We start from the raw sequence: 10,265 nt of genomic DNA on the forward strand, positions 1-10,265 counted from the left end.
CTAATAAAAGTCTTTCTGAATCTTAGCAAATCCCTTCCTGCAGCAATGAGACCCTCTTGCTCTGCCAGCTGCTTCACAGAGGCAGCTCGGGGAAGCATTTCCACAGAGAAARGAGGGAATACATCTGGAGCCCAGATATCACTCCCAGGCCCTGGAGACCCAAAGCATTCCCTGCTCTGGGCTGGGGCTCTGCTCCCTGTGGAACAGGTGATGGACCAGTGTTGGTCCCTGTGCCCTCCTCTCCCCAGCCTGGGCACAGTGGGGACACCTCCCCAAACCCAGCCCTCCAGGAGCACTGCATGTCCTTCTCAGCCCCTGGGAAAAAACTGCTCTGGATGGAGTGGGACAGTAAAGCAATGGGCTCTGCTGGGGAAAATTATGCTGCAATAATGGAAGAAAAAAAGAAGCTTTTTGGGACTAATTTCTGTGCCAAACCACAGGAAATGTGAATGGAATACCCAGGACACCCTTCAGTGTTCCGTGTGTGTCTGAAGGCTGCGTTGAGCCRCAGGGAGGAGGAGAAGGCCATGGTGCTGCTCTCCTCATGGGATGCTGGCACAGCATCTCCTCCCATGCCWGAGGTCCTGCATCCTGCCCTGCCTCAGCTTCCCACAGCCTTAGAGCCAGGCTTGGCTCCATCTCCACTGCACTGAGGCTCCTCCAGGCCCCAAGACTGTGTCCCTGGCCATTCGGAGGGAGCTTCTCACACCCCCTGTTGTCTCAGCCAAAAGACAAAACCGAAAGGCACCGGCAGCCAGCAGGATGGGCAGMGCCTCGGATAACTCCCAGCAGCTGCCTGCTGCCAACTGGGTCCCTGCTCTGCGCACATCTGAACTTCCCTGATGCCTTCTCATCTTTAATTAAGCACTTCCATCGGCTCAGCCTTCTTGCTGGATCTGAATTTATTTAATTTTTTTTCCCCTGTAGCCATGGCAACGCTTCCCCTGGGCAGGCTGCGCTGGAGCTGGTGACAAACCCCATGTGTGGCTGTTTTGTTTGGGCCTGGAAACTTCTCTGCCATTTAGGAAAACTTGGGAAAAGAAAATCCCACAACAAGCYGATGAGCAGCAAGGGGAGCCAGGATGAGAAACGTTTTTTGGGCTGAGCATCACGTCCATCCCCCAAGGAGCCCCACTCCTGCAGAGATGCCAGAGCCTTGATTTGAYAATTCCTTGGCGTTTCCTCCAAAAGATGGGCGTCCAAATTTTGTGTCCTCACTCCAGCCATTGGTGGCAAGTGGCAGCCCTGCTGTGGCCATTGCATTGGTCCCTTGGTGGTGGTGACACAGGGACTGCCATCGCCCTGCTCCTCCTGCCAGGACCAGCAAATCATGAGCTGTGAAGCTGCCATGAGGCAGGGGAACAGCGACACAGATGTGGTGACACAGGGCATGGACATGGTGACAGGGGTAGGGCTGGGTGGTGCAGGAAGGGATGCAGAGACTTGGGGAAGGAATGGAGTGACAGGCAGGAGGAGGTGACAGGACAGGGCTAGGTGTCAGGAAAGGGGTAGGTGACATTAAGCATGATGGGTGATGCCAGGCAGGTGTTAGTGGCACAGGGCAGGGATAGGTGACACGGGGCAGGGGTAGGTGTCATGGTGACACAGTAGGGGTAGGTGACAAGGCAGGGACAAGTGTCAGGGCCCAGGCTGCCGACCCCAGTGCCCTGTGCTGCTCCCAGCGTCCCGTTATCCTGGTACCCCCGTACAGCAATGTCCTGGTATCCCGGTGTCCGGGTGTCCCATTGTCCCGGTGTCCCGTTATCCCGTTGTCCCGCTGTCACGTTGTTCCGTTGTCCCGTCCCAGTGTCCCGTTGTCCCGTTGCCGCGTGTCCCGTTATCCCGGCGTCCCATCGTTCCCTTGTCCCGCTGTCCTGGTATCCGGATGTTCCGGTATCTCGGTATGCTGATGTCCGGGTGTCCCGTTGTCCCGTTGTCCCGTTGTCCCGTCGTCCCAGATCCCGTTATCCCCTTGTCCCGCTGTCCCGTTTTCCCGGCTCCCGTTGTCCCGTTGTCCCGCTGCCCCCTTGTCCCGGTGTCCTGCTATCCCGTTGTCCCGTTATCCCGGATCCCGTTGTCCCGTGTCCCGTTGTCCCGTGTCCCACTGTCCCACTGTCCCGCTGTCCCGTGTCCCGCTATCCCGTTATCCCGTTATCCCGGATCCCGTTTTCCCGCTGTCCCGTGTCCCGTTATCCCGTTATCCCGTTATCCCGTTATCCCGTTATCCCGTTATCCCGTTATCCCGGATCCCGTTATCCCGGATCCCGTTGTCTCGTGTCCCGTGTCCCACTGTCCCGTGTCCCGTTATTCCGTTATCCCGTTATCCCGCTGTCCCGTTATCCCGGATCCCGTTTTCCTGCTGTCCCGGATCCCGCTTTCCCGCTGTCCCGGATCCCGCTGTGCCCGTGCCCGCCGGTGTCCCCGTTATCCCGTGTCCCGGATCCCGCTGTCCCGTGTCCCACTGTCCCGTATCCCGTTATCCCGTTATCCCCTTATCCCGCTGTCCCGTGTCCCGTTATCCCGTTATCCCGGATCCCGTTTTCCCGCTGTCCCGCTGTTCGGTGTCCCACTGTCCCGTTATCCCGCTATCCCGTTATCCCGTTATCCCGTTATCCCGGATCCCGCTTTCCCGCTGTCCCGGATCCCGCTGTCCCGTGTCCCACTGTCCCGTGTCCCGTTATCCCGTTATCCCGCTATCCCGTTATCCCGGATCCCGTTTTCCCGCTGTCCCCGTGCCCGCCGGTGTCCCGGGGCAGCGGCGCCCTCTGGCGGCGGCGGGCGGCGCGGCAGCGGCGGGTATAAAAGGCGGCTGCGGGCGGCGGCGGGATCGGGAGCGGCGGGATCGGGAGCGGGATCGGGAGCGGGATGGCCGGCCCGCAGCAGGCCCCGCACCTCCACCTGGCCGAGCTCACCGCCTCCCAGTTCCTCGACATCTGGCGGCACTTCGACGCGGACGGTCAGTCCCGGGGCGCGCGGGACACTTCACTCCTCAAAAARCCGGCGGGGAGGGCACCGGGCTGAGCATCCTTTGGGGCGCGGGGATGAAGGGAGGGTGATGGAGAGTCCCTAGTGATCCCGGAGGACAGGACAGAGCCTCCACCGCCGCAGCTCAGGGGTAAGGGAGAGCCCCCGGGGTGATGGAGAGCCTCCGGGATGGAGAGACTCCAGGAGAGTCTCGGGGGTGATGGAGAGTCTCTGGGGTGCAGCCCCGTCGGYTGAAGCTCCGGGACCGGGGAGGCAATCGGTCCCCAGAACCTTCCCGTCGGGAAAGGACGGGGAGCCCCAGAACTGGACCCCATTGGGAGCCCTCAGCCCATGGGACGCTGAGCCTGGGATATCCTGGGTCTCCTTGGCACGTCCCCCGGGTGCCTTGAGAGCCGGGATTCGCTCGAGGATGGTGTCACCTCTGGGTGCTGCTCGGGGGGTCTTGCTCTTCTCGGGATGCCCAGTGCCCACCCTYGGTCCCCTCCCTCCCCCCGCCTCGGCAGTGCCCCATCCTTGGTACGGGGAGGGAGGGGGGCAATGCCGCCACCAGCTTGGCCCCAGGGCCACCCCCTTGCCGGGGGTGACAGAGTGGGTGTCCCACACCCGGAGCAGGCTGAGGAACGGTCCCTCCACTTCTGGAGTCTTGGTCCCTCTCTGCCTGCTCCYCAGCCCTGCAAAAACTCTCCCCTGGGGATGCTGTGGCAAAAACTGTGTCCACTATGGGAATGTCACCTTCCCACGGAGTTACATGTAGGGACGACATCCCTGATCCCACCACCGTCAGCCCCAGAAAGGGGGGGAAAGCAAAAAGCAGCATCGATTTGTGAGGAAATAGTTTCTTTCAGTACTGCGGTGCCGTGAAGGAGGSTCAAACAGCAGCCCAGGGGAAAGCTCCTGCCCTTCACTGTGTCTCCTGCTCCTGCAGGGAGGTTTGGGGACCAAAATCCTCCTGGGAATTGCATCATGCAGCCTCCCCAGCTGCGCTGCTGGAACTGGAGCTCAGCTTGCTCCTGGCTGCACTGTTGGGGTCCCCTCCTGCAGCCCCACAGCACCGGGGACACAGACACGGGTCCCTGCCACTGCTGGAGCTGGCACTGGAGCAGCCACCAAGGGGTTGGGAAGGTGGCACTCCAGTGGGAGTGGGCAGCTCTGATGTGGGTGTCCAGCCGCGTCCCTGCAGCGCGTCCCACTGCGCCCTTGGGATGTGCTCTGTCATCTCCAAAACAGCGGCAGGCACGGATCCAGCTTGGCCCACGGCCCCCGGGCAGGGCGAGGCTGTGGAGCTGCGGTGCCCGGGAGAGGAGGGACTCGGGCGTCGGGGAAGAAGGTGGCCTTGACAAGGACAATGCTGGGCAGGAGCTGCAACAGCCCCGGCTGCTCCCCTCTGCCAATGGAGAGACCTGGGGTTCATTCCCCTGTGCATGGAACTACTTCACCCAAGCTCATCCCTGCATTTTAAACCCTTCCATGTGGTTTCCATGCCTTGAGCCACTTCCCCTCAAGGCTTGYCATGCCGCAGAGATGTCCCCTTGGATATCTTTGATGTACTTGCTTTACCAGCCACWGCTGCCCCGAGGCTCCGAGGTGCAGCTGCATGGACTGGCTGTGGCTCTCCGGAGGGGATTTTCCATGACACTCCTCATCCCACTGCTCTGCAGACACGGATTAGACCTGTCCAAGCTGCTTCTTGGAGGAAGCCAAGCTACTGGCTGCAGCTTTTATTGGCCTTATTCTTTTTTCCCAGCTCAAAACTGCTGTTGATTTTTTTTTCCCAACTGAATCCAAAGGAGCTTGGGGTTGTCCTGCACCCACAAAAGCAAAGCCCCTGGGAAGAGCAGTGGGAAGCCAAGTACCTCAGTGGCTCACACCAGCACCCCAACACCAGCCAAGCCCCCTCATCCCCTCCTGGAAGGATGCTGCTCATCCATTGGGATGTGGTTACCAAAGAGGAAGGTRCCCTGGGACTGTCCCAGGTGTTCAAGCTGGGATGTGGATGGGTTGTTCCCAGCTGTTGTGCTGCAGCGGGGAGAAGACGCTGCCAGGGAACCTGCAGGTGATGATGCTGAAGGTGGCGCAGAGCAGGGAGCTGTTGTACAGCCTCCAGAGGCTGAAATGCRGAACGATCTTGGGGGCAATGTTCACAAGGAAGAGCCCTGGCTATCCCTCACCCAGGCACTTCAAGAGAAAGGGTGACATCCCTCTGCTGCATCCAGATGTTGTTGGAAGGGAGGATTTCTGGCAGGGAGGTGACACCTTGCCTGGCAGCACCATGGAGCCAGTGCCTTCACTGCTGTCCCCAGCTGTGATGTGACCCTGCTCTTCCAGGCACAGCAGCCACCCCCCAAAGCCACCAAGGGTCAGCACTGTGGTAACCACGTGTGCCTGAGCCATCCTGGCACCGAGCATCCCACAGGCAGGGCAGGACTGTGGATACCCCGGGTTCCAGAGGAGCCACATCTCAGCACAGATATCAGCAGTGAGGGGTGCGGGGTACACAGGACAGGGATCTTTCAGAGCTCCTGGCCTCTGTGGAGATGGGSAGTGGGGTCAGCCCTTCCTGGGGCTGATCCTGCACCCAGGATGGGAGGTGCTGTAGAGGGTGCCATGTCTCTGCTCCCCATTTGCCCTTGCGGCCCCACGGGGGTTGAGAGGAGGCAGTCCTGGTTGGGAGATGCTTGAATGGGATGGGGAAGTTTATTTAAACAGCCTGATTGAGGTATCAGATACAGAAAACACAGCAAAGATCAAAGTCCCCTGTGCCCTACAAATGGGTACAAGGGACAAGTCCAGGGCTGTGTGTCACCTGGGCAAATCTTGGCATCACCAGTATGTGTAACACTCAGCATCGACACTGGTTAGCATTTCTTTGCTGCCACTGTCACCTTGGAGCCATGTCCTGGTGCAGAGGAAACCAGTGTCCCTCTTCTCCTGTCTTCTGACACCCTGGAATCCTTACTGCATTTTTTCCTCCCTCAGGAAATGGCTACATTGAAGGCAAAGAGCTGGAAAATTTCTTCCAGGAGCTGGAAAGTGCAAGGAAGGGGGCGGGTGTGGTAAGAGCAYCTCTTGCTTTTGCTCCCTCCTTCCCCTGTTCCCTCATGCCCAAAGATTCAGGCTCATGTCAGCCCCATCTCCTTTGGGCACTGATGAGCGGGACCAGGGCTCCTTTGGGAGGAAAGTGGGACAACTCCAGTGCAGGGAGCAGGGGAAATGCTCCATCCCCTCTCTCCTYGCTGGCAGGACTCAAAGAAAGACAATTTGGCTGACAAGATGAAGGAGTTCATGCGCAAATAYGACAAAAACGCGGATGGCAAAATTGAGATGGCGGAGGTGAGCGGTGCCTGACAAACCCCGAGTTGTGTCCCCCCTGCATGCTCGTGTTTCTCCTCCATCATTCCACCATGCCTGTGTTCCCCACAGCTGGCCCAGATCCTGCCCACAGAGGAGAATTTCCTGCTGTGTTTCCGCCAGCATGTGGGCTCCAGCTCAGAGTTCATGGAGGTGAGTGGGGCAGGTTGTGCTGAGGGATCCCCAGGGAATTCAGTCCAGCTCCACCATGGGAAAACAACGGGGAGCTTGAATGGCCCAGACCTCCCCTGGTCTCCCCAAAACTCCTGGCATTAACACAGTGCTGGGAGGCAGTGCTGGTTTAGGGGAGAGCAGGAATGTGGTGAGTTTTCCCAATTCTCAGCACCCCTTGGATTTCTCAGGGCAGCTGGGTGCCTCATCCCAGCCTCCAGGTGAGGTGAGCTGCAAGGATTTGGGGCTGCTTTTTAAATTCCCCTTCATGGTTGCTCCTAAGTGGCCAAGGGATGTGCTGAAGCTAACTGGGCCACCCCACAACCTTGCTGTGCCCTTGCATGGGGTGAACSCACATAAGAGAGAAATTGCAGATGGGGAATAAAATATAGTTGGGGGTGGAAGGGAATGGGCAGCATCCTGGAGGGGAGGGAGCTTGTACTTGGAAACTGAGCCCTGGTGGAAGGTGAAAGAAGAGCACCCTGTGACATGGGGGGGTAAGCGGGCTCTATTGTTTAATTGGGAGGCACAATTAAACATTATTAAATATTAAAGCCTGGTCTTGCATACTGACATGAGGATAAAGGCACTTGAACYCTTGGTGTGGGGCTGAACAAAAGCATCCAGCCCCGAGGGAGAGCAGGTGGCACCAGTGGGAGCTGTGAGGTGGCCCCATCTCCTTTAGGGTGAAGCAGGGGTTTATGGGGACACACACACTCACTCACATTGGGGGGAGCAGGGGGCATGAGCCCCCACAAAGGCTCACGGCGGTCCCTCCACAGGCTTGGCGCAGGTACGACACGGATCGCAGCGGCTACATCGAGGCCAACGAGCTCAAGGTGGGCTGTGGGCACAGGGTGGGCTGGGCAGTGTCCCTGCCAGTGGGACATTCCTGCTGGGACAGAGATGGGGACAGCCAGCAAAACCCTCTCCTCCCAGGGCTTCTTGTCGGACCTGCTSAAGAAGGCGAACCGGCCCTACGACGAGCCCAAGCTGCAGGAGTACACGCAGACCATTGTAAGTGGGACCTGGGGCWCTGTGTCCCCATGGGCAGTCTCAGCACCCCAGGAGGGTGGCACACAGGGGAGGAGGAGGTGATGGGTGACAGGGTACTGTTTGTGTCCCAACAGCTGCGGATGTTCGACATGAACGGCGATGGGAAGCTGGGCCTCTCCGAGATGTCCCGGTAAGGTCACAGGGAACGAGAAGTAAACGCTGGGGAGGGAAAGATACCTGCTCCAGCTTCCAGGGAAAACTGCTTTTCTCTTTAATTTACTCATGTAAAACATGTAAAAACATCACTGTGATTTAAGAAAGTGTCTTTTTCTGTCTGCTTCCYGCTCTTCCCTGCCCTTCTTTCTTTTCAGACTTTTGCCTGTGCAAGAAAACTTTCTTCTGAAGTTTCAGGTAACATAATACTACTACTATAGATAATAACAACCCATTCCCACTGCTTGTATCTCCACCCCCTCCCTCATGCCCTGGTGTCCCTTGCCACTTCTCAGGGAATGAAGCTGTCCTCGGACGAGTTTAATGCCATCTTCGCCTTCTATGACAAGGTAGGGAGATGGCTTTTGGGAAACTGCCCCAAAAAAATGTAACTTGGTGAAAAATAGCCACAAATCGCATGTTTTCRGTTTGGGCAATTCCCTGCTGTGGTTTGGGGTGGGAGAACTGGGTTTACCCCTGGCTGTGCTGGGTGAGGGTCTGGGGTTGCCCACCTCAGCCATGTCCAAAGGGGATTTGGGGGGCTTGTGTCCTTCCTGCTGTTGATGTCCCTCCCACACTATCCAGGATGGAAATGGATTCATTGATGAGAATGAGCTGGATGCACTTTTGAAAGACCTGTATGAGAAGAATAAGAAAGTAAGTGGGGACAGAACTTGCATGCCACCCCCAGAGCCCCCTGGTTCCTTCTCCCCTCTGCCAGCAGCATCTTCCTGTGTCCGTGCTCCATGGGGAGCAGAAGATGCTGSTCCAGGAGCTGACCCTGCATCCTCATGGGAAGCTGCACTGGAGCTGGGGGGAGTGTAATCCCAGTCTGGGGGTGCTCYCCAGGGAGAAAGGGGATGCCCACCCCCACTGCCCCCCTTGCTTTGCAGGAGATGAACATCCAGCAGCTCACCAACTACAGGAAGAGCATCATGAACCTCTCCGACGGGGGCAAACTCTACCGCAAGGAACTGGAGATGGTGCTCTGCAATGAGCCCCCCCTGTAGAACCCCCATACACACAGCCCACGCTCCTCCTCCCTGAAAACAAGCACAAGGGGGGAGCCCCCATCACTGCAGAGCTCCCCCAACAGCTCTTGGGTTTGCTGTAGGTCGCTAAAATCCCATTTGGGGGGGGAAACTCTTTTTTTTTTTTTACCCATCTGCCTGGTTTGTTTAATTATATGATTTTTTTTTTCTTTGCGGGGGTGTTGTTTTCATTCCTTTGGTCTCTTGTTGAGTTTTTATCATTTACCAAAGAACAGTTTACTAATAAATTCAAGTACTGCTAGACTGGAGCCCCTATTTCTCTATCCCATGGTGGGCTGGGAGGTGACAGAGAGAACGGGGACACCCCCACACTCTGATCCCACAGAGGATGCAGCTGCTGGGTGGAAAAAAAAGAAATGGGGCATTTGGGAGAGCCTCTGTGGAATGAGAATCATTGGAAAATCCCTGGGGAGCAGGGTGCAGGCAGGCTGGGTGGGGACACRGCACCTCTCAGTTACCCCTCCCAGTCACCCCTCTCACACCCTGCCAAAGCCTCGGGCACATCCCAAGAGCTGTTTCCCYCACTCCCAGTTTTGGAAACCAGTCCCAGGGTGACAACGCCGGAGGAGTCCCAGTACAACTTTTCCCACCCCTGGACTATCCAGTGCAGCCTAGCTGAGGCCTGTGTGGCCCAGTATGGTGCAGTGCAGTCCCATCTGGACATGTCCAGCCCAGTATAACCCAGTAAAACCCACACAGCTCACTAGGGCTCAGTACAGCCCACTATGGTACACTGCAGACCCAGTAAAACCCCACACAGCCCCGTACGGCCCATTACAGCCCTGTACACCCCGTTGTGGCTCAGAATGGCACAGGGCAGTCAGGTACAGCCCAGTACAGGCCAACATGGCCCAGCAGAGTCCCACAGAGCCCTGCATAGCTCCATAGGGCCAAGCACAGCTCAGTATGGCCACTACAGGCCAGTGTGGCTCACTACCACACTGCACAGACCTGTGTGGTGTTGTACATTCCTGTATGGCTGAGCACAGCCCAGTACAGACCTTTACAGCTCCCCATGGCCCTGAACACCCCAGAGTGGCACAGGGCAGTCAAGTACAGCCCCATATAGCCCAGTATGGCCCAGTAGAGTCCTGCACACTCCTGTACAGCTCCATATGGCCAACTACAGCCCTCTATATCCCCGTAGAGTCCCATATGGTGTGTTACAATCCTGTCTGTCTAACTCACTGTGGCCCAAGATTGCCCTGGACAGACCTGTATGGCTCCACACGGTGCAGTGCAGTCCTATACAGCTCAAGTACAGTGCTGGACAGCCTAACATGGTGCACTACCATCCTGCATGTTTCAGTACAGCCAACTACACCCTGGTACAAGATGGTCCAGCACAGCCTAGTATGGCCCATCGTGTCCTAGTCGAGTCCTCCATATTCCAGTTTAACCCACTACAGCCCAGAATAGTGCAGTACAGGCCACTACATCCAGTATTGCCTGGTACAGGATGGCCCAGTGCAGCCTGGTATTGGCCCAGCATATCCCAGT

The 10,265-nt window shown here is 57.5% G+C and overlaps 1 protein-coding gene across 1 annotated transcript; it reads left to right on the forward strand.

Moving 5' to 3' along the window:
• The first annotated feature begins 2,836 nt into the window (after positions 1 to 2,836).
• On the forward strand, positions 2,837 to 9,047 carry CALB2 (calbindin 2). Its single transcript, XM_057376486.1, has 11 exons — positions 2,837 to 2,956; positions 5,962 to 6,038; positions 6,226 to 6,315; positions 6,406 to 6,486; positions 7,287 to 7,343; positions 7,444 to 7,521; positions 7,635 to 7,690; positions 7,872 to 7,911; positions 8,010 to 8,063; positions 8,299 to 8,370; positions 8,607 to 9,047. The coding sequence occupies exons 1-11, from the start codon at positions 2,866 to 2,868 to the stop codon at positions 8,721 to 8,723; spliced, it is 813 nt and encodes a 270-aa protein (XP_057232469.1). The 5' UTR covers positions 2,837 to 2,865; the 3' UTR covers positions 8,724 to 9,047.
• The last annotated feature ends 1,218 nt before the right edge of the window (positions 9,048 to 10,265 follow it).

The sequence above is a fragment of the Malurus melanocephalus genome, unplaced genomic scaffold, assembly GCF_030028575.1.
Source record: "Malurus melanocephalus ecotype Western Australia unplaced genomic scaffold, MMel_1.1 scaffold_279, whole genome shotgun sequence".
NCBI classification, from domain to species: domain Eukaryota; kingdom Metazoa; phylum Chordata; class Aves; order Passeriformes; family Maluridae; genus Malurus; species Malurus melanocephalus.